Source organism: Pseudonaja textilis, chromosome 1 (genome assembly GCF_049901715.1).
Source record: "Pseudonaja textilis isolate UNSWEBS1 chromosome 1, rPseTex1.2, whole genome shotgun sequence".
Lineage (NCBI taxonomy): Eukaryota > Metazoa > Chordata > Lepidosauria > Squamata > Elapidae > Pseudonaja > Pseudonaja textilis.
In genome coordinates this window covers 37,112,919-37,138,017 of record NC_141990.1, presented here as the reverse complement: position 1 = coordinate 37,138,017, position 25,099 = coordinate 37,112,919, and the positions used below count along the sequence as shown (strand labels likewise).

The following is a 25,099-nucleotide window of genomic DNA, read 5'->3' as shown; positions in this document are numbered from 1 at the left end:
ACATGGTGTGTTGTGAGTTAATTTTGTGAGTTTTCATGCTAGCAAATTTTATGTGACAGACTGAGCTAGCCGATGGCAGATGGAAAGATTTCTGAATGAATCTGTGATTCTGTGAGCAACTCAATCTGCCTGCCTGCTTTGCCTGATTTTGGGTAAAAGTTGCTCTTTTTTTTATAAAAAAAATCAATATTTATTTAAATATTTATAATATTTACATATAAGCCGTGTCCAGCCAGGCAGATGGCTACTAAGCCACACTCACAAATTAGGCCACGTCCAATGGCCAATTTTCCCTGGGATTTAAAATTATGAATTTGGTCATCCCCGAGGTCCAAAAGGTTGGCGACCCCTGCTTTAGAGGGAATGTCTCTCTTTTTCTTTTGATTTTTTAGGAAAATACCAGGAAACAGTAGTACTTTTTTTTTCTTTTACAACCATCGTCTCAAAAACAGCAGTACTTTAATCTCTCAGTAGCCAATGCTGCAACTGAAGTATAGGTGTTATGCTGCTAGACCTAGTTAGCTAGATTTTGGACCCATAAGGTTTTCTAAGCTGTCCTTGAAAGCAACCTAACATAAGTGTGTAGTTGTATAACTACATGATGATGGATGTGTAGGTTGTTATCAAAAGGGCTTCTTAGTCCAAATGCACATTCAGATGCAAAACTACTCCACTTCATACAAAATAGATTAAAATGCACATTCTTCTCTATGTTGTAGTGATGATCAAAACACACAATTATACCCTGTGCCTCTTAATAGTTCTAGAGTAATATCCACTGTTGCCACTATCTGTCTTGAGTTGCTTATACAGTAATAGCTGTTCTTTGCTATTCTGTCTTCTAAGGATTTTGTTTTTGCAAATAGCTCAAGATGGTAAGCACTTTCAATTAATCAAGTACATACTCCGTTGTTTTCACAATTTGTTTCTATGCAGTTAACTGTTTGGATCGACATGTGCAACGTACACCGGACAAGGTAGCTTTGATTTGGGAAAAAGATGAGCCTGGTACTGAAGAAAAAATAACTTACAGGTATGATATGTTCCTCCTCCTTGGTTTCAAAATTATCTGTGCAGAATTTGGAAAAGTCATACAGTATTGCTTGCTTTTGTATGAAATCTGTGATGACGCTATTCTTAGAAAAGACATCTTGTCACACAAGAGAAAATATTTACTTCATCAGAATAGTTTTAGACGATTAAAAATAAAAGAACTCACTGGATGTACCAAAGGCCTTTCTGGATTCATAGTGGCAAACTAAAAATTCTGGAAAGCCCACAAGTATGATGTCCCTGTGACAACATCCCTCAGCAACTAGAATTGAGAACTAGGCATGAATTGGTTTGAAAATGAGCTCACATCCATTAATATGGGAAGACCTCAGGTTATGATAGCAATTGGGACCAAAATTACCACCTATAAACAATGGGGTTGTAAAGTGCAATATAATGTGACTTCATTGCATTAGTCCCAGTTCTTGTTGTGATATTTTAGTGAATAGATTTGGTAGTCAGTTTCAGTTTGCTTATCTTGCAGTATTTTACTAAACCCTTTTTTAGAGAATCACAATTGTTATGACAGGTCACTGTGAGAATCACAAAATCTTTTTAACGAAGTAGTGATTCTGATTGAAATTAAATTGTTTTTACTGTAAGGCGTTCACGGTGAGAATTATATTTATATTGCACAGTTATTTGAACATTAACAACAAAGCAGGTTTGGTATGTGTAAGAATAGCATTCTACCTTCAATTTATATGGCCTCCCATCTCACCTAAGCAAGTTTGGGTGTCAAAATTTTATTTTATTTATTTTTATTTTTTTTATTTGTCAATTGCTTACAAGATAATAGGTATAAGTAAGAACATAGTTATGAATACATGGATACATATAAGAAAAATAAAAATATATAAAAGAAACAATAGGACAGGGATGGTAGGCACGTTGGTGCGCTTATGCATGCCCCCTACAAAGTGAGAAAGAAAAATAAGAATATGCAGCAAAAATACATCAGCAAGATGGTTTTATTTCTTTTTCATCCATTGCTAATATTTTGTCTCTTTCACAAGCATCTGATGAAATGGTAAGTTTGTATTCGGCTTCTACTACTTCAGGTTGTCAACAGGCACTGTGTGTGTGTTTGTGTGTGTATACATATATACATACTGTACACATATAGACATATGTACTGAGCATGTTTGTACTGCATACTGATGTATACTTAATTTAACTGTGGTTACTAAAATATCATAATTTTGTGACTTTACACATAGGTCTAAACCATAAGATTACTATTTTTGCTGTATTCACATAAGATATTGACCCACAGTTAATGTCAAGTCTTTCTTGAATTTAATCCTTAGGCGTTCACATAATTTCCTTCACAATAGTGCATATTTTGCTATAGCTTTCTTCTGAGATTTTTTTTTTCCAAACCTGTGATGCACAATGCCACCTACTTAGCTGAACTAAAATAAGTTAACCAAATTATAGTTTACTGAGTTTCAAGAAGCCAAATGTTATGAATTTACTGGAAGCTAAAGCATGGAACCTTCATTTCTTGCTGTTTATTTGTATGTTCTGATCTGTGTTTCTTTTTTAATAACATTCTTAGTTGAGAATCACATTCTTCTGGTTATCACATTACACATTACACTAAGCTATGATTTGCTTAACTAGGCTTATAAAATAAACTACAGTGGGATGGGTTCATTCAACATGCTAAGTCAAGTGTTGCTACATATGTAAACCAGAATGAAACAAACCACATTATAGTTTAGCATGTTGAGTGAATTCCATCTATTCTATACAGAGCTCTCTCCTCATTTTGATGTTTCATTTGATTGCTACCAGATTATTCTGAATTGATTGACCAAAACTGAAGACTATATAGCCATCTGAGCCTGTTCAAACTGGTTTACTTTGAATGTATTGGAGTGCAATTCAAATTTCCAACTCTTATGTTGGCTGGTAATTCTGAGAGTTATGAATCGAATTCTGCTGGAGACACAAGGTTGCGAAAAAGGTTATTTATGTTGTTTAGCTGGTATACACAGTTCACCAACAGCATGAAGATTGTTTTGTTATATTATAGCACCGTACCTTACTTGGTTAGACTTGCAGTAACAAATTGATGTGGATATACAATTGTCTTGGCTTTGTGTATAGAAGTATTTTCCATGTAAGGATAATATAATTTGTGAAGGCACCCTTCATGAATGATCTTGTCCATTCATCCATGCAGGAATTAACATGGTTGCTGCTGAAAGGCACAATTTGGATTCTGAAGTTTAATACAATATATATATTTTAACCTAAAAGCAGCGTTGATGGATTAGTGACCATTACAATTAAAGTGAATTTTTTGAAATAGCTGTTCTGACCAAAGCTTCCCAAGACCGTAATTAAGCACAGGCTTAGTTGAAACAACTCTTGTTTTATTTCAACGCTGGAAATTATTTTCATTCCCAGCTGGTAATGAGTCCCAAACCGTCCCTTCGAGATTAGCACCCATTTTCTTTCCTTTGAATTGCTGCCAACAGCTAGAGTGCCAAATGAATTATAAAAAACCAACTGAAGTACAAAGTCCACACAGAGCTTCAAGGATTAATCCAAAAGAATGAACGACTTTGCTTCCCACGAAGGTTTCTTCACCTTTGCCTGTCCTTTATCCCTTATGGGAGTGGCAATTACCTCCAAGCCTTATTCCCAAGTTGCCCCTTTTATCTCAGCTGTTGTTGCCTTTTAGCAGTTCTGTGCACATGCACACTGGGAACAGGCTCCCCTTGTTCCTTGGCCTCACTGCTGCTAGACTCCAGAGGCTCCGGAATCAGCACCCCACTCCCATCTCTGCATAGGACGCAGGACCCTCGTCCGAATCCTCTCCAGACTCCTGGACTGGTCCCTGTCTTCCCCACTGCCCAATTCTGCTGCCATCTGCACAGGCTGCCAGTGAACCATAACAGTAGCCTCCAGAAAAGGCTAGAAACTGGTATGATCAACAAAGGTTCACAAAGAATCAAATACTATTGATCAAACCAGTATCTGTTATTTTATTTCTGTAATCAAACAGCTACTGAAAAATTATTTCCTTAAAAATAAGAATCAGCTTTCTTTATCTTAAATAATGTTCTCAATTTACTGCCTGACTTTGCACAACAGGATAGACTAAAATATTGTTGTCTGGTTTAGAGTTCAGTGTGTATGAACCTATGAAATTTAATTGATCTAGTTATCCATTGATTAGCATTTAAGCCCATGTACATTATGTGCAATTTTAATTAAAAAGGATTAGCATTCTAACAACATTCTTGTTATACTGAACTTAAGTACATTGCATGTGAATATAATACATTATTTGAAAAGAATATTTGATTTGCAGAGTAAAATGTACTCTTGTGAAGTGTGACATTCATATTATAAAATTGGCAGGTGAATAAATACTGTGTGAAGGTTAACACTATTCTGTTTAGGAACTATCAGCATAAGAGGGCTGTTAACATTTTTAGAGCATTAATATTCCTCTCTCCTCTTGGAGGGCAAATGGAAAATGTTATGCAATGTAGACATGAGGAGAGATAAAATAATATTTTTTTTAAATTAGTAGGCCTCTGGCTGCTCACAAATTGGCTCCTCTATTCAGTCTCAAGGATTTCTAGATAACAGCAAGCGAGTGGGTTGCATTCCATCTTTAGCCTAACTGCATGTGCCTTGAACTGAAAGCCACAGGTATTTTTACAATAAAGTAATGCAAAATGTTACCTTTAGATGTAATTTTAATTTGTGTGCACATAATGGACACTACTACAACACACTTTTCTTATCTGTGCATTATTGGATTAGGGAGGGGCAGCTTGCTTTCTTCATAAATATAAGTATAAAAATTGTGTACAATAAATAAAATAACAAATTCTCCCCCCTTGGTATTGGAAACAGCAATATGAACATATTATCACGAATAACAATGGCGTTTGTAATGAGAATATTTTACAATAAAGATGAAGAATTTATTTACAAACTACAAATTTTGTATACAAAGTAGTTTATCTTGTTTTCATATTATTTAGCTCACTCTTGGAAGATCAGTGGAACTATCAAGCAATATAAAGTATATTATCTAATGAAAGCAAGATAGTTCAGTCTGTCTCACATCTTAGTCTGGGAGAGATGACTAAGACCTACATTCCATTTATGGAAATCCTCATGGAAGCAGGAATTGCTGGTATTTCCTAATCAATATAAATCTGCTCAAAGAAATAGTATTTAGGAGGAAAAATATATAATGTCTCCTGCATTTGCCAGGCCATCCCTGGAATCCTTTCTAGGCTGTTTTTCTTTCCCCTGCAGCTGAGTCTCTTCTGATCTCAAAGCACAGTAGGATGACCAGGCATGGCCACAGCACAATTACAGATGAAAATCCATGGACATTACAAGAGTTAAACACCTTCTCTCTATCTCTTCCCCTGGAAATGCCTTCTGATATCCACATTAGTATTGTGAGACAAACACAGGTCAGAATTCTGAAATATAATTCTGACCTCACACAAATTATTTATGAAAATGACCTTTTACTATGTGGAAGCCTGCAGACTTTAAACATACTCCTGAATAATGTTGATATATTGAGAGTTGCAATAAAAATGGAGTGAGATTTCCAGGTAATAATGTAATTTTGCCATAAAGGTACTATATAGTACTTGGCAAATAATATGCTTTTCTTTCATTCTGTTGGTAATCCATTTGAACTGTAAATAGTTAAAAACAACAAAGAGAACAAGAAAAGGAAGAGAAAGTATTTTTCTTAAAATGATAGTATTCTTGATTTGGTATTAGGCTATTATTACTGTCACAAGAATAATTTAAATAGACAAACAACAGATCTTGAGACTTAGCAAGGAAACAAGCTTCCTATAAAGTATTCTTTAAAGTAGTTTTAATGTTAGGAATGCTGAAGAATACCAGGTATTTCTCATGATATCAGTAATTTTAAAAATTCAACTATTTTTAAGTCCTCAAATTTAGTTATCTAAATGATTATTATATCTAAGAGTTATTTTTGTAATATCTCTGCATTTTAAATTGTTTCTAAAATTGTTGCTATTGTGACAGTGCCTGTTTAATTTATGATTATCTTGGTAAAGAGCAGAAATTAAGTCTACAAAAGTTAAACTTAAGTGCATTAGATTTATATTTAAAATTGCTTGATAAATATTTATTATGATTTTTTTTGTAGATTGAAATACCATATTTATAAAGTAAACCAAAATGACATGGCATTTCTACATTGCAGGGAACTTTTGGACATGACTTGTCGCCTTGCTAATACCTTAAAGAGAAATGGCATAAAAAAGGGAGACCGAGTTGCTATCTATATGTCTGTATCTCCAATGGCTGTGGCTGCCATGTTGGCTTGTGCCAGAATTGGTGCTGTTCATACAGTTGTGTTTGCTGGATTCAGTGCAGAATCTTTAGCAGGGAGAATAAATGATGGTGAGTAAGTTTTAGGGGAAAAAAACCTTTTCAGATAATAATTAATGGATTTGTTATTGCAGGGGAAATGCAACATTTTCATTAGATAAGCAACATATCAACAATATAGCATTGTTGGACTCTAGTTATGAAAGTAGAATGGCATGTAAAAGCTTATGAAGACTCCTTGCTTACAATAAATTCTCAGAGTCCATTTAGCAGAAAAACAATCTTGAGCATTTCATTACTATATAGGATTTGTTGCCTTACAATATATTATGTGCTATTGATTTTTATTTATTAGATTATGTTGTAAAACTGAGGAATAGATTAAAAATGCTGTCTCTACAAATTATTTTCTTGCTAGCTAAATGTAAAGCAGTGATCACCTGTAACCAGGGAATCAGAGGAGGACGGATCCTAGAACTGAAAAGCACCGTGGATGAAGCTGTAAAGAACTGTCCAAGTGTCAAGTGCGTCTTTGTAGCCCAGAGAACTGACAACAAAATCCATACATGCAGTCATGATATTCTCCTTGAAGAAGTATGTTGTTCATGGTGTTCATAATACTCCTTCTAATCAGATGTTTTTACATTGCATGATACTGTATAATGCATGCTATATTGAAGCCTAGCTTAGGAAAAATTAAAGGCTAAAGTAAACAGTTAGCATTAGATTATCCAGATTACCTCTGTTGTGTGCTTTTATTAAATAAATCTTATTTTTGTTTTAGTCATAAATAATACAACTTTAGGAAAGTAAATATAGATTGAATTCCTATTCACAGGAATGTTCCTGTGCAGATAGAAATCTTCCACCAACAACAGTTGCAAGCTTATTTCCCAAAAATTCTCCATGAAGAAATAATAACCAGAAATTTAAAATACTATAAAAAGCAGAGAACGCAGTTGAAAACATTCTGCAGCAAAATGGTATTTGTTGTCTGAAATTATAATTAGATATTGTCAGCAAAATTGAAAATATGTCTTTTTGTGTGTACTTCCATCAGAAATGGAAGAGGACATGGATGATATCTATAAAAGCCATTCATAGCCATGATTCCAGGAGAAGCATTGAATTCAGTATTCCTAAACATCTAATTTATACCATTCAAGGCATGGAACCTGAATTTTAAACTTGAGTTTTCAAATAATAATAATAATAGCCTTTGGTGCTTTAAATGCCAAAACTGCATTGCACACTTGTTATTTCTTTGTGAAATGTGAAAAAAATGAAGAAAGAAAAACATACCTCTGTTATGTATTTCAGAATATTTAATATACTATTGCTCCACTTTTGTTAATTTAAACATGCTTTTTTTAGGAGATGGCTAAGGAAGCATTGGTTTGTCCCTCTGAAATTATGGAGAGTGAGGATATGCTTTTTATGCTTTACACTTCAGGAAGCACAGGAAAACCTAAAGGAATTGTTCATACCCAGGCTGGCTATCTGCTTTATGCTGCAATAACACATAAGGTATCAGTAGAATCCTTAGAGTTTTATTGTTTTACTTTAGTACTGTTAATAGTGTGAAAATCATGTTGACAATGAATTTCGGTATAGTTGGACATTTTCAACATGATGTGAGGAGAAAAAAATATTTTTCAACTACCGTATTATGACTTATGCAGTATATCACTCCACAGTGCTTTACAGTCATCTTTAAGCAGTTTACAGAATCAGAATATGGCCCCAACAATCTGGGACCTCATTTTACCGACCTTGGAAGGATAGAAGGCTGAGTCAACTTTGAGTAAGATTTGAACTGCCAAATTGCAGGCAAGCGGCAGTCAGCAGAAGTAGCTTGCAGTACTGCATTCTAATCACTGCGCCACCACAACTCTGATGCAGAATATACAAAGGTGTTCACAAAGATCTATGGGCAATTTCTTTAAAATTTCTGGAAATGATATATTTTCTTTAATCACATGGTCTAAGTCACTTTTCCTCCTTTGAATTTGGATTGCTGCAGAGCCCTAAAAATTATATATATGCAGATCTGATCCAAAACAGTCTACTCAAGCAGAGTTTTAATTTTGGAATGCTATATTTTAAAAAATAGGGCTATTTGGCCTATTTCAAGGCAAATGTACCAGTTAACAAGGTTGGTTAATTATACCCTCAGTATGTCTCATAATAGATTTTTTTTTAAATATATACTTTACTATTCAAAGAAAGAAAGAATGATACATAAATTGTGGGAAAACTGTTACTTGAAATTGTTCTCATCTTATGAAATGGCAGGCAGCAAAACCTCTGTTTATTCTGTAATTAATGCTGGAGTAAATTTTCTCATACAAGGTTTAAATTCTGAAACCATAATTGAAAGCCCCTTAAAAAGTTATTTGCATGAATTTGTGTTTGACTTATTTCTTCACACAAGATGATCGTGAGGATTAACTACTGACAAGTATTTATTGATTGTAATAATTTTTCATTAGTATACACTGATTCTAACCAACTATATTGTCTTTATAGCATGTTTTTGACTTCAAACAAGATGACATTTTTGGTTGTGTAGCAGATATTGGTTGGATCACAGGACACAGCTATGTTGTCTATGGACCACTTTGCAACGGAAGCACCACAGTTTTGTTCGAAAGTACTCCTGTTTATCCAGATCCAGGTAGAAAATTTAAATATAATATATAAAAACAGCAGTAGACATAGGGAAGAGCAATTAGTTATGATACAATCATTTCTTTATTGTGATGCTAAAGGTTAACCACTTGCTTCTCTATATAGGGCCAGTTTGGTCTAGTGCAGTGGTTCCCAAACTTTTTCAGTCCACTGCCCCCTTGGTGCTACAAACTCATCCTCGGTGCCCCCCACCCAGGGGTGGGATTCAAATTTCTGTCGGTGTGGCCTAATTTGAGGGTGTGGTTTGCTGGTCACATGACTGGGTGGGCATGGCTTGCTGGTCATGTTGGATGGGCATGGCCAGGTGACTGGCAAACCATGGCGGCATATAATATGCCACCGCTTCCGCCTTGGAGGCGCCGGCTCCAGAGCGGTGCTACAGTCAATGGGTGAACCTGCAGGAACGGTGCCTCGAATACCCCCCTGCCGCCTCTTAGCATCTCCAAGGGGGACAGCAGAGGGGTGCTAAGAGGCAGCAGGGGGGCGGCGCATCAAACGCAGCTGTGGTGGCACATAACATGCCACCGCTTCCGCATTGGAGGCGCCAGCTCTGGAGCAATGCTAGTCAATGGGTGGACCTGCAGGGCCAGCACCTCAAACGCTCCCCTGCCACCTCTTAGCGCCCCCCTGCCAGCCCCCTTGCCTCTTAGCACCCCCCTAAGGCATCCCACCCCCCCAGGGGGCGGTACCGCCCACTTTGGGAACCACTGGTCTAGTGATTAACACATCAGACTAAAATTCAGGACACTATGAATTCTAGTCTCACTTTAGGCATGAAAGCCAGTTGGGTGATTTTGGGACAGTCACTCTTTCTCAGCCAACTCACAAAGTTGTTGTGGAGAAAATAATAGGAAGGTGTATTAGGTATCTTGAATTATTTATACAAATAATAAAGGTGGGATTTAAAAGTGTAAAAAAAAAAATCCTGCCTGCAACCTTAGATTATTGGGAACAAAACTGCATATGTATGTATTGATTACTTTCTTGACCAGGTTTAGGTTATTTTATCTGACTGTTGGTTCGGTAGTAGCTGTTCCTCATTTCAAAGCCATTCCCTCTACCCTCTACATTAGAGTTCCTTAAAACCTCTTAGGCAGGTCAAGGGAAAGAGACTGCTGGCTGGCTGGGGAATTACAAAAAATTGCATCCCTCCCTAATGTGCTAATAGAAGACTTTGCTGTGTCAAATAATACAGGTCGTCCTTGACTTACAACCATTCTTTCAATGACTGTTCTAAGTGTTCAGCAGTGCTAAAAAAAGATTTCCAACAGATGCCTAAAGTTATGGCTGTTGCAATGTCCCCGTGGTTACCTGGCAGAGGTGAAGCAGGGATGCTTCAACTGCTGCACCTACCTGTCTCCCCTCCCCTCCCCCAAATCTATGCTCTTTCGGCTCCCTGCTTTCTGCTGTCCTAGCTGCTAACCTTTGCCATCTTGTTGCTGTTGCTGTTGCTGTTGCTGCTGCCTGGCCTGGCTGCTGGGTACGCTGTGCTTCTGCTGCAGAAGAAAAAAACAAAAAAAACAAAAGCAGCCTCAGAGCTGTGATGCCAAAATAAATCACTTTCCGCTGCACAAACACACACACACACACACACACACACACACACACACACACACACACACACAGGATAAACAGCTCCAGATCTGCAGTGCACAAAAAAGTCCCTTGTGGGTTTTCTCCCCCCCCCTTTTTCTCAGCACAAAGGGATTTTTGTTGTCGTGAAGATGGGCTGCTTTTGGCCATCTTTATTTAGTAAGGTGAAGAGGGTTTTGCTACTACGCTGACTACTTTTTGTGTTTTGTTTTCTTTTGTTTTTGCCTTCTCTGATGTTTTCAACTGCATTAGATGGCAGTACCATTTTTGGCTTCCCAAAGCTTTCTTTTCACTATGCAGCAGTGGACCAGTTATTTTTCATGACTAAAGATGGAAAGTATGGATGGTCAGAGATAGGGCCAGGATACAGCAAATTGTTATGGATAATGCAGCAAGTAGAAAACAGCACAAAATGTTTTCAATTGAAGCTGTAATGGAAAGATAACATGCAAGGCCCAAAGAATACATTTTAGTCTTAAGAGTTGGATTGTATACAACCAACTAAACACCTTATTGCTACACTTTTTAAAAATATAAATAAAGTGCCAAAAGTTCTTATATGGGTCTGATTAAAGAGCTGTGTCATCCTTGTATAAATTAGTAGATGAATTATTCAGGCCCAAAGTCAGAATTATACAGAATGTTTAAGATACATTGATTTGCTTCAGCAACTCAAAAAATACACATGTTAAACCACTAAGATAAACAAATTATAAAAATACTTACAGCCAAAGTTCAATTTGAATTTTAATTAGATTTTTTGGGGGAATTCACAAATTAAAATTCACTCTGACTTTGAGATCTGAGCTTAGTTTGAATGAGTTTTTTATTCAATAGCTTTTTAAAGCGATTTTGATGAATAAAAATTAAGCTTTCGCATTTCTTGCCACTGTTTTCTCCCAGGATGTCTCTTCAACCTCCCTCCCTCAGGATCTGCCACCCAAGTATTTTAAGTTTAAGCTTCTTTAGTTTCTGAGCCCCGAAAAAAAATCAGCCACATGCTGCCACCTCCTGATACTTCAAAAAATAATGTGAAACACACATACATACACAGTATTTTTTCAACTGTATTTAATTGTGATAGTTTTATTTTTCTTCACTATTTGACTCTGAAGGTTTAAAATAAGGAGCAGCTATGTATTTCAAAATGTGTATGTGTCCAAGATATTCATTCTCATTTAATATGAAATATTCTGAGCTTATAAGACTTTGGGAACTTACTTCTTAAAATATATGGTCATTTTAAGGTCGCTATTGGGAAACGGTGGAGAGATTAAAAATTAACCAATTTTACTGTGCTCCAACTGCATTACGTTTGTTGCTGAAGTATGGTGAGGAATATGTGAAGAAATATGATAGATCTTCTCTTACTACTCTTGGATCAGGTGAGAATGGACAAGCTAAATTTTATGTCTATTTAAAATCAAAGAGTTTGCTAGTTTTCTGTGGAAGGAGAACTGAGCTTTTTTGCAGGAAATTTATTTTTCTTTTCAGTAATTCTTGGAAAGACCATTGAGGTCACTGTGTTATTTCTTTATGTTATATTTTTAATGAAAAGAATTAATAGAGTTGAATAGTGTCAGCTAGTCAGCCTTCATATTCAGTGTGGTGGCCTAGAGATGGAGCTCTCGTCTCACAATCAGTAAGCTATGAGTTCGATCCTACGTAGAGGCTAATATTTGGAATAGACTCTCCTGCTGGAGCAGGGGGATTGGACTAGACTACCTCCAAGGTCCCTTCCAACTCTGTTCTCTCAGTTTTTTTCTTACAAGATAGGTCATGCCCATTTTTTTAATCAGTCTTCAAGTTAAGTTGCTTTATCACCAGTCATAAAATATCTTTAATATTTTACATATTTTACATATGAATTACATATCATAATTATTTATTTTGCTGTTTTGAATTGCAGTGGGGGAACCAATAAATCATGAAGCTTGGCACTGGTACTACAGTGTGGTAGGAGAGAAAAAGTGTACCCTTGTGGATACATGGTGGCAAACAGGTAAATCTATGTAGCAAATAGAAAATCACTTTAAAATTGATTATAAAAAATATTTTTGTAACAGTTGTCAAAATCTGCAATGTCTTACCTGATTCAGCTGTTTCAGTTACTAACTTTTACAGTTTTAATTCTAACTTAACTTCTGTGGACTTTATCCCATATTTAAGAGGTTCCTAAGGGTGTGTGTTTGAAAGCACACTAATGTATCTATCGTCCCTGCATGTTAGTTTTTTAATTTTGTTTGAATTTGTAATTTTTGTTTGATAAATAAAGAAAAGTAACAGTATAACCTGTTTTCAGACATTAAGGTTGCTAAAGATTTTGCACATTGATAATTTGTGGCATTTTTTCTAAAATAAAATAATTACATGTGTATCTTCTTAACAAGTTCTGAATTGCATTCAGTTATACTCATGCAAATGTATATTTACTGTGCATTTATTTCATTTTGGTTTGAGATCTTCATTAAAGGAATTATATAAAATATGTTTTTTTAAAAACACAAAAACTTTACAAATAGGAATTTCTCAGCCTTGGGTTCTAGGTAAGTTTATAACACTGCAAAAAGAAATGCAATGTGTAACTCAAAATAATTAAAATATGATGCTAAATTTAGCTTTAACATAAAAATAGGCCAGGAAACATTGCCCTATCGGATCTTGTTTCCTGTAACTGTACTATCTGTAATAAGATTTAGTTTCTGAAAAATCCTATGTTCATTTTTTTTCTGATGATTTCTGTATTTGAGCATCCTTTCTGAGTATATTTATATATAATTTGCTTTTTCTCCTTAAAATTTCACCTCAAGAGCTACTACTGTATTTCTTTAAGCCTTACTATTCAGAAAAAATTTCCTTTTCTTTCTCCCAACTTCCCCTTTTTTGCTTTATGTCATTCTTGACTTTTCCCCTCCATTCCTTATTGAGCCACACAGTCTGTCTCTTTTCTGCTTTTGATTAGTGTGTTTGTATGGTATAAATTATTCTATGCAGCAAAAGGTATGCCAAAGAATCAAAATTATTGGACAGTTTTGTGGTTATTACTTTTAACTGGTTTCAGCTCTACTTATTTTCATTTCTTTCCTTCTCTTTTCCCCTCCTTGAGCCAACAAAATTTCTTCAAAAATTACACCATCTTCATATAAGTAAACATTTACTTACAGTTCAAACAATAGGAGAAAAACAGTCTGTGTGTCACATACTATAAAAGAAAATAAAGGAATAGTAACAGGGTTAACAGAGTAAAGTTAATAGAATTTTCCAAAACCTCAAATTCCCCAAGGGATCACCTAACTTGCACATATTAATATGGTATTAGCTGCTACAATTAACCCTTCCCTGTATATGTACAGTTGTTTAGCCCATTATGAATAAGATATAAAATGATTATAAAATGTGATATCACATAACCGCACTAACTTAAAATGGCAGTTGCAACAATCCAAGTTTGGATTATTAAGTGAAGCTCATATGGTCACAGCTTCTTATGTAATCACAATTTGTGATCTCCTGCCAGCTTCCTCTTTGACTTTGCTTGTTGGAAGCTGGCAGTAAAGGTTGCAAGTTGTAATCATGTGATTGTAAGTTGCTGCAAAGCTGTAATTGTGATGTGGTTGCTGAGCACTTGAATTCTGATCACATGACCACAAGGATGGTACTGCATCAGCTGCAACTATGAGTGATATCCCTCTTGTTCGCTGTCATTGTAACTTCAAATGGTTGCTGAACAAGTGGATGTTCAACTTGGACTTCTTGTAATATTACAAGGCTGCTTTTCCAGAAATAATGATGTTATTTTCTGGGAAGACTTCAATTCAAGTTCCCCATATAACATCATAATGTTGGTTATCCTAGCTAAATCAGTTAATATAATGTTTTCTCAAAAGCTGATCACTTGATACAAAAACAAAGGCAACTACTTGTGAGAGTTATTATTTTCTGGGGATATGAATAACAATAACAATAATTCTTCAGAGAATTTGCAAAGTATATTGATTTATTCCCTAGTGTTAGGCCAGTTGATCTTATATAGATCTTATATTTGGTTTTAAAATAGCATAATTATTGCAGCTTATCTTTCTTAAACATAGTTCTTGGAAGCAGTGATATGCCACAAATAATCAACTCAGATATGCATAAAGATTAGGAGATCAGGCTTTGCAAATATATTTGAAAACATTTGAGTGGATAAGAGAAAGAGAGATTATGGGAGAGGTGGAGGAAATTCACTATGCAGGTTCTTGTGTATAAATATATTTTAAAAGTGTGATCAGGCTTAGTGCAATAGCATTCTCAAATCCAGTATCCCTATAAAGCTTGATCACATTTTAGAAATCAAGACTGGTGACCTTCTGTGTGAAAAGCTTCATGATAGACCTCTGAATTGTGGTCTGTTAGAACCACAGGCATAGAACGTTGGATTTGTGTGCCTGTGGGGTTGCTTTATTATACAAAATTAAAGTCTTAATGCTTTATACTTTTAGTCTTAATCCTAATTTTGTGTTTGCATTTATTTCCTACTTATTCTTTATTACCTATATTAATCTAGGATGTAACTATAAATTCGAACTACTTATATCTCATAAGTGGATAGTCTCATAAACTGCTTTTAAGCAAACAGTTTGAAGATCAAAACAACACAGGAAATATATTCCATGATTTCCCTGCATTTCTTTCATTTGCTGCTGAAATTACTTGCTGAGTGCATCTAATTGTGTTGAACATAATCAGCTTAGGGCTTTGTGAGGGTAAAATAAGGAGTTCTGGGTATTTTTTTTTTAAATGGAAAATGAAGCTCCCTCAGTCAAAAAATGTTGCTTACGTTCATTTAATTCCAGAAAACAGAGACTGCTTTCCTTTTTTAGTGATGTTTCTTCTTCATTTATCATTCCAGAAACGGGTGGCATTTGCATTGCTCCTCGGCCTTCAGAAGAAGGAGCTGAGATCATTCCAGCTATAGCAATGCGGCCTTTCTATGGAATCACCCCAGTGCTAATGGATGAGAATGTAAGCTAAAATACTGGAAAATTCTGGATTTTGAAAATACATTTAATTGAAATTAAGGGGAGAGGAGAATGATCTTAATTGTTCCTTAAGTGCTAAACATTCTAAAGGATATTTTAAAAAAATTAATAACATTCAAAAATGTCATTATTAGACTGTTGATAGTTGTATAGGCTAAAGCCCAGAACAGCTTTGAAAAAATTATGAAGAGTTAGACCATCTAATCATACCTTCTTTTGGTAAGGAGGGTCTTATAAGAATCAATGGGTAACTTTTAGAGATTAGCTTGAAGGACCTGCATTATTCTGAATAAAGTCTGAGGCAGGAAAAAGTCAGAAAAGGAAAAAGCTGGAATTTTTGCCATATGGATAAAAACATCAAGAAATAAATAGGTACACATTTCAAGAGAACCATTATGGAATATGTGTCCTGCTGTCTACTAAAACTAAACTGGTTTTCTAAAATCAAGCCATGGTAGAAAAATCACTGACTTCTGTGCAATCAGAATGTATATTTGTCTCAAAATGTTCCCTAAAATTTAAAAATGTAAATGTTAACCTGTGAGTAATGTAACTGTTAGGGATAATGGATAACATAGCATTATTAGCTCCTACTTAATTGTTAGACTTGCTTTTTATTGATTTATATAGTTAACATTTTAATTAATCACAAGCATGAGCCAGCCTTATATCAGAACAGCTGGGATGCTAGTGGAAATCACCATGACATGGCATGATATAAAATAAGTTTTTAAGAGGCGCGTGGTAAGGAAAGAGGCTCATCAGAAAGGAAGCTTTGTGCTTGTCAGTGCTAAATGCCCATCCTTTCCCTTCTATCCACCACAAAAATATTTTTTATTCATACGAAGAGTCCTTGTTTAGCGACCACAATCAGGACTGGCAACTCGGTTGTTAAGTGAAATGGTTTCTAATTGAAACCTTGACTGTGCTTACTTCAACTTTCTTACTTCTATCTTATTTCACCTTTCCTTTGCTTTACAGATCTGCAAAGATCATAAATGCAAGGATTGGTCATGTTACTTTATTATCACTGGTGCGACTGCAAATAATTGCTAAAACAATACAGTCACTCAACAAGGACTACCTGTGCTTGCAGGCATTTTGAGTTCATTGTCTTTATCAAGTGTTTGATCAAAGTGTTAATGGAAAGAATAAATATGAAATTAAATTCAACTTCTAGGAAAATTCTCTTTTACTGATGGATTGAGAGAACTTTTTTTTTTTTACTTGATTTCCTAGGGAAAAGTTTTAGAAGGCAATGATACCTCGGGTGCTCTCTGCATTGCACAACCCTGGCCTGGTATAGCACGGACTATCTATGAAGACCATCAGCGTTTTGTAGAAGCTTATTTCAAAGCTTACCCGGGTGAGAATGATGACAATGTTGGTTGAAGTAATGCACTGAAGTTAACACTTTACATGAAGTGCAGTTCCAGTGACAATAGCTATATTGTTATGTTATATTTTCTTTGCATCATTTAAAAATAGTGCAGCAGCAGTCTGTACACCAGAGAAGTATTCATGCACACTTCTACATTCATAACAGATGTTGATTGACATGAACATTCAGAAACATTGTTGCTAATTTTCTTACTTCATCATTCATATGGGCCTGAATGCTAAAGTATAAAATGAATTGAATTCTAAAATAGTTGCAGTAGATTAAGAACACAGGTGTGTTATTAAGTCACATGAGGTCTTTGCTTAATGAACCATGAAGTTTCGCTTAACAGTACTGGAGACTGCAGGAACTTCTATTGCTAAGCGGTGCAGTCACATGATATGTTTTTGCACTGCACTGCTTAGTGGTAGAAATTCCAATCTCAGTTACTGTTGTTAAGCTAAGACTAATGGCAATGAGTCTCCATGGAAGTTGACAGACATCCTGGGTTCTCAACATTGTTCCCAATGGACTGATCCATCATTGCCCACAGATTTCTGCCTCAATTATATTTTATATTTAAAAAATACTTCAATTTAAGAAAAACAGAAAGCCAGCATTCTGCAGAATAAAATCTGGCATACAATACTGTCTTTTATTTTCAAGAATCTTAAAGTGATAACACTGAGCAAAGACTCAAAGACTCAGCAGAATCAATGTATGCAAAGCACCTGAATTCTACTTGCACAATTCCCTGATTCATTACATACATTTTCATATAATGCATATCTTATTAAATGTTTGTTTCACACTCTGACAAATTAATAGAGGTGTATTATAAATGCAGTTTGGTATGTTCTCCTGTTATAATTGCATATCAACGAGTGGTGATATGCAACATACATACATTACTTTCCCACAGAGATAACGAACTATATTGAGTGTATTTTTTTCTTCACAAAAAGTGAACATCCACATTTACTGATGCTAAACCTGTTATTGCCACAGGATATTATTTCACAGGAGATGCTGCTTATAGAACTAAGGAAGGTTATTATCAGCTAACAGGGAGAATGGATGATGTCCTAAACATCAGTGGACACAGACTTGGAACTGCAGAAATTGAAGATGCGATGGTAATTATTGGGTCAAATAAAAGTGTAGGCTCCAATAATTTATTCTTGTAAACTAATTGAAACATAGATATTTAGAACAATGATTTGAATGGCTGGCTCCCATAGTTAATTTAGCTTTGATTGTAGCATTTACTGACCTTTTGCATATTTAAACCATTCTGGATAAGTCACCACAGATGGGTTCTTTCATCTGATATTAACTCAAATACAGTATAGGTAGTGGAAACGGTTCGTCAACTTAGTCAGGTTTCTTTAGATTAAGAAGATGAAAGCCTAGTTTTCAAAACAAACTGTATGGGAGGCCTGTATCTACCAAAACTATGGCAGACTGAATGGCAGGACATGTTTCTACAGGAGTTTCTGATATATGAATTTCACTTATAGTGACATCATAGGTCTATGATCACAGATTTATCACCTTATTTGTGAGCTTGTATTCCATGCATGTATATGAATTTGGCTCAGTTCAGACACTTTTCAAAAACTTTGATGTTATGCCAGGAACAATGCTTAGTTTGTTTACTATTTTTTTAATTTTCATTGATTTCAAAAGATAGGATAAAATACAAATACAAAAGAAGAAGAATAACAAAAATTACAAACAAGACAGGAAAAATAGTAACAACACTGGGTAAAAAAGAATATACATATAGTAAGTGTTATACACTAAACATATGCCATCCATCCTAACTGAATGTCGATTAATATAACTGAAACAAGTCTAATAGATTTCCCCTCTTGCTCGAGGGATATACAATGGTTATAAATTTTCCCATTTATACTAACTAAATTACTATTTTAAATCAAGTCTCTTTACAAATATCCCAAATGTACAGACAACAATCAAATTGACCCAGTCTCTGTTCACTGTAAAAAAAAGCTATTAACTAGTAACCCAAAAGTTACACTAATGTCCAAAACCCTGTATTAACAGTCCCTTGTTGTATTTAACACACAGAAACTCCACAAATGGTCTCCAATCTTTTATAAACTTGTCCAAACCATCGTCTCTAATTACCAGAGTTAATTTTGCCATCTTTGCCAGTGCGGTCAATTTCAGGAGCCATTCTTCAAATCTCAGGATTTAGCATATATTTATCTGACGATCTTTGCAGCAGTCACTACATACAAAAAAATGTCCCAAATTGTTTTTCTCTCAGTTTATCCATAATACCTAGAAGAAAGTTTTCAGGTTTCATTAATATTTGCATGTTAAATATTTTTTGCATAACCATTACTGTATTTATCAGTTTACTATTGCTTTCCAAATCATCTTTTTCAAAAGGATGAACATCCTGAAATTCCAGAAACAGCTGTGATTAGCTATCCCCATGATATCAAAGGGGAAGGTAAGTGACTAAAATGTTTTAAAATAAATAGGAAAATGTTTAACTGTATATTTAATAATTGCTTTGTTGATGTCAGGACTTTTACTGATACAATTGAAGTGGAGAAGATGAACAGGGATGTTTGGCAGAAACTGATACTTGAATAATAGGTTTTTTTCAAAGCATATACACAGCAGTATTATAATGTATTTACACACATGGAAACTATTGCAAAGGAATGTAATTTAAGTTTAAAATTTTGAAACAGCTACTCTGATCAAAATAATTGTAGTACTATAGTAGCATTACTTTCTTTTTATTTTTTTCTTTATTTTTTCCCCATGTCAATCCTTTTTATAATATAAAATACAAAAACAGAAAAGCAAATAGGAAAAAATAGGGGAGGGAAAAGGGAAGAGAAAAAAATACAGAAGAAGGGGAAAAGACAGAAAAGACACTGACTTCCAACTCCCTTTGAATAAGAAGTAACATTGAACCCATAGTAGCGTTACTTTTCAAACACTGTGAAAAGGTTGTTGGACCTAAAAGCTCTCAGATCATATCTATCTATAGGGCTATTCTTGGTGCAAGATGAAAAATATTTATCTTCTAGTACAGTATAATGATAAAGTTATCTCTAGCTACAGTATATACATTAAAAGACATTAACCAGTATCAATATATAGTAAATGTGAGTTTAGAAAGCTAATGAAGAGCCAATTTGGTGTCATGGTTAACATGTTGACTTAGAAACCACGAGACTGAATTCTAGTCCTGCCTTAGGCATGAAAGCCAATGGCCTTATAAATTATTTTATAAAGAAATAAAAATGGAGTAAAAATATTAAATAATAAATGTATTCCTTTTTTCCAGTTGCATTAGCATTCATAGTTTTAAAAGATGACATGGCAGATAAAGATACGATTATCAAAGAGGTGAAGACAATAGTTGCCACCAAGATAGCAAAATACGCTGTTCCTGAACATATTATGGTAAGTATTTAATTATTGTATATGTTTTTATAAGGACATATATTAGAAAATAATCTCTCATTGTTTATGGGATATGGCCAAGGAATTTCAGCTAGCGGGGTCCAGGAGAAGAACCTTTTCTGCTGTGGAAGTGAGATTTGCCTCCTCCCTTCTGGTTTTCCAGAAGGGTCTTAAAACCTGACTCGGCCAGTTGCTTGGGGCCCCAGTAGAGGTCTGCTATCCTGGAGGTGGGTTGGTTGAGTGAAACAAAAGCCCACCCCCATACCTTCCATGGTATTTAATAGTTTATTTAATAGTTAATTTTATTGTTTTAATGTGCTTATAGTTATGCTTTCATGCCATTGTAAGCCACCAAAATCACTTTGGATAGGGAGATGGCTGGCAAATAAATGTAATAAAAATATTTAATATTAAAACAATGATTGGTTTATATAAACATTGCCAGTTCAGATAGAATTTTTTTTTCTAAATTTTAGAAAGCCAGGGTTTTCTTGTAATGAAAATCTGCTATTATCAATGTTGAGTAGGGGTAATAGATAGCCTCCTCTCTCTTCTGGGTATATTTAAATATGAGGCATGGAAATACTGATGAAGTGCCTTTATGTATATTATTAAAGTAATAGCAACTATACACAAGAGAGAGGGAGATGACTTGAGGGATAGCATAGAATTCTGTAGTTGTAGTTGATTTTATAGCTTGGGAGAGGGCTGTGCTGAGAGAGTGACTGCAGAATCTCTACTCCAATGCAGATTTTAGTTAATATGTGATCTTTATTCCAAACTGCAGAGAAAAGCATTTAAATGTCCTTCCTTTGAACATTTTTGAAATGGAAAACTATGTTTTCCCAGTGTATTTGAACCATGACAGTGTCTTAAGCTATAAAACAATTTTAAAAAGTGCACCACATATAAGGATACTATGAAGAAATTATGGTTTCTATTGCACAGATGCCTTACTATGAGGGATCTAGGTTGAGGATGGGGACTGTGAAAATGGTGGTAAACAGTTTGACTTCTAGAATTCTTGTGGGGTTTTTTCTTTTCTTTGCTTAAATTACATGAAGCTTCTCATCTCTTCCTGTCTCTGAATCATTTCTGTTGTGAAGGATGTATTGTAGATGCTTGCACATTGCCAACATTTCATCTTAGGGCAGGGGTTTCAAGCTTGATTTAATTGACAGCTGCATCAGACTTGGCCAGGGTGGGCGTGGCCAGCTCAATGTCACTTGTGTCGGGGATGCCTGTGGTGGCCTGAGCACTCTGCCAGCGAAAACGTGTTCTCGAGCTCTGTTTTCGGCTGTGACGGCCACCTGCAACCCTCTGCCAGCAAAAACAGAGCTCGGGAGGGCTGCAAAGGCACCGCGGGCTGGTCCTTCAACTGTTTCCAGGTCAGCCCTGCGGTCCAGTTCTAAACACCCCATAGGCCGGAATTGGCCCGTGGACATTGAGTTTGACACCCCTGCCTTAGGGCATTGTACCTCACTAACTTGGAGAATTATCAAGAGAAAGACTGGGAAAAGGTAACTAGTAGTAACTAGTATTTCATTTTGTAATAACTATGCTAAAACAATGGCCTATATTCCTAGCTTGGACCCAGGGGACTATGACTGAGACCAGCAGCTTCCTCTACTTAGTCTTTAAGAATGCTGAGGTCTGAGAGTAAAAATGAGAAAACAAGAGAGCCATAACTGGTGTTTAAAATGCCAAACTTGATCTCAACCCCAGCAGTGTTCAACTAGGCTATAGACTTCTGGTATTTAGGAAGAAATCTGCCCATGGTAATGCTGATTCAATAGAATCCCTGCTACAAAAACACCCTATTTGCTTTGCCTCTTGATTTGACAGTTTGTATACTTTTTCAAGATACTTTTTTTTCAATAAACTTAATTTTGTGTTAGGACTTTATGATTGGTTTTATGGATTTGTGACAATAACAACAACAAAAAGTAGAAAACCTTGAATTACGCCGTCTTCGGTCTGATCTAAGTATGGTATATAAAATCATACATTGCAATGACTTACCTGTCAATGAATACTTCAGCTTCAACCATAACAACACAAGAGCACACAATAGATACAAACTCAAGGTTAACCACACCAAACTTGATTGCAGGAAATACGACTTCAGCAACAGAGTGGTCAATGTCTGGAATACTCTACCTGACTCTGTGGTTTCTTCCCCAACCCCAAAAACTTTAACCTTAGACTTTCTACTATTGACCTCACCCCTTTCCTAAGAGGTCTGTAGGGGGCGTGCATAAGCGCACCATCGTGCCTACCGTCCCTGTCCTATTGTTTCTTTTATTTTTCTTATATGTACCCATTTCATGTATTCATAACTATGTATATACTTATACCTATTATCTTGTAAGCGATTGACAAATCAAATAAATAAAATAAAATAAACAGTGTAACTTGTTTAGTAGGGGGCCCTATTTGAAGCTTTGGTAGCCTTCTTTACTTACTTTTAACAGAGATTCTTCAGTTGGTCATCTGTAAATTCACTCATCCATCCTGACTTCACCTAAGTCTGTTAATGAGTATTCCTTTTTTCCAAGGCTAATGTGAAGATCTTAGGATGGCTGAACAGAGGAATGAGCCATTGGGGTAGGGGCTGTTTACCTTGATAACTTTGAAAGGTTCCACAATATTCTGCGTAGACACATTTATTCATATAAGTAAATGCACAGAAGAAAAACTCAAGGAAGTAGTTATTTAGATATCTTTATTTATAGTAATGCTACTTATAATGACTTTTTATTTCTCAAACAGGTAGTGAAACGTCTTCCCAAAACTCGATCGGGAAAAATCATGAGACGATTGCTACAGAGAATAGTGACTGATAATAGTGATATGGGAGATATTACCACACTCGATGATCCCAGTGTCATAGAGGAAATACTTGAAACGTGTAAGAAATACAAACTTAAGCATCCTACTCTATGACGGACTATTGTAAAGATGAGTTATGTTAAGAAGCTGAAGGAACAAAATAAACTATTAGATTTATTCCTGATTAAAGAGTTATAACTTATTCATGTAAAATTATTCATGTAAATTTTTTTTCCTGAAAAGAATGTGTATTGTAATAGTTTACCTCTTGAATTTATACTTTTTCTTTGAAAGCACAGAAAAATAATTTTCAAACTGCTGTTTAAGACATGTTCTTCCTTTGTTAAACAGAGTATAGAAACTTAAGGAGTAACTTTGCATTTAGCCTTAATATTTTTGCCACCAATATATAAAACTGTCTTTTAATATCAGTCTTGCTATACACTTTTCCTAATTTCATCAGATAAATTGAAACTCTCCATACTTTTAAGTTATTTTTATATAATATTTTATATATTATATAATATATATATATATACTTTTAAAAATCACAATTTTTTTAATACTATACAAATTTCAATTTACATAACTGAAAGCCAAATTAACTCAAAACTGTATCAATACTTATACTTATGAATAACATGGGAGGTTATCTGTTTTACTGGAGTTGGACAAATTGAATTGTTATAATGTTGCATTGACATATAATTATGAACAGGCATACATTATTCTTTATTAAACATGTATATTTTTAGATTTTTATCCTTTTTTCATATATTACTCAACAAAAACAAAAGTAACCTTGTGAGTTGGGCTGAGAGTGAGTGGCCCAAAGTCAGCCAGCTGGTTTTTCATGCCTAAGGCGGGGTGCAGTCTCCTACTTTCTAGGGCAGCACTTAACCACTACACCTAGATATTGCTGATATGAATGAGCCTGAGCATGTACACCCAATAATGACGAAACAACTTCTGAATTCAGTACAAAACATCTGATTTAGGGCTGCAAATTCAGACACCAAACCAACTCTATTACATACTTTCATATTGAATTATGTGATGGAATTGAAGAAAAAGGAAGATCTAGTAGAAGAAAGATACTCAGTTACTATTGGGTTGGCTTCTGAAAAACTGAGATTGGACAGTTTATTTTGATATTCGTGCGTGAGCATTGCAACAATACATTTGTTCTGATTTGCAAACCAGTAAATTAGAACAATTGTTTGCCATGATTGTTGGTTAAATTATAGGATACCAGATAATTAGACCACAACTTATCGTCACTAGTGAACTTTCTAATTGTTGGGAAGGGCAAAGGGATATGTTCCTATTCCATATACAAAAAGCATTTGGATTAGCAGTCCAGTTCATTTCAAAACTAAGAATAAGCTTATTTTATTTATTTAAATAATGTATATAGCCAGCCATTTCACAGAGTGTAACAGAGGATTAGCAATAAAACAATATTTGCAAAAATAACACAGGCTGGTTTCTATTTTGAAGTCATTAAGACAAGAATTAAACTACCAAAGGCTAGACTAGAAACTAGGAGACTGAACTCTAGTCCCGTTTTAGGCATGAAGTCAGTTGGCCCAACTGACTCTTTTAGCCCTAGGAAGCAGGCAAGAACAATCCAACTCTGACTCAAAAAGCACCAACGCAGTGATAACATTACGTGTGCATATGTCTCTTACTGGATCTTATGGCA

At 35.1% G+C, this 25,099-nt stretch overlaps 1 protein-coding gene across 2 annotated transcripts in view; it reads left to right on the top strand.

Moving 5' to 3' along the window:
* Window positions 1-23,822, top strand: part of ACSS1 (acyl-CoA synthetase short chain family member 1) — a 39,717-nt gene extending 15,895 nt beyond the window's left edge. Inside the window, exons 2-14 of one of the 2 annotated variants that reach the window (XM_026695990.2) lie at window positions 937-1,033; window positions 6,290-6,489; window positions 6,836-7,011; window positions 7,792-7,944; window positions 8,947-9,094; window positions 11,949-12,086; window positions 12,611-12,703; window positions 15,596-15,708; window positions 16,965-17,091; window positions 18,115-18,242; window positions 19,528-19,591; window positions 20,444-20,562; window positions 23,335-23,822. In XM_026695990.2, coding sequence (XP_026551775.1) covers window positions 937-1,033; window positions 6,290-6,489; window positions 6,836-7,011; window positions 7,792-7,944; window positions 8,947-9,094; window positions 11,949-12,086; window positions 12,611-12,703; window positions 15,596-15,708; window positions 16,965-17,091; window positions 18,115-18,242; window positions 19,528-19,591; window positions 20,444-20,562; window positions 23,335-23,508 — 1,730 coding nt within the window. In that variant the 3' untranslated portion in view covers window positions 23,509-23,822. Of the gene's footprint in view, window positions 1-936; window positions 1,034-5,418; window positions 5,511-6,289; window positions 6,490-6,835; window positions 7,012-7,791; window positions 7,945-8,946; window positions 9,095-11,948; window positions 12,087-12,610; window positions 12,704-15,595; window positions 15,709-16,964; window positions 17,092-18,114; window positions 18,243-19,527; window positions 19,592-20,443; window positions 20,563-23,334 lie in introns of those variants that run through there. The other variant, XM_026695991.2, reaches the window with a different exon arrangement.
* Window positions 23,823-25,099: the final 1,277 nt, after the last annotated feature.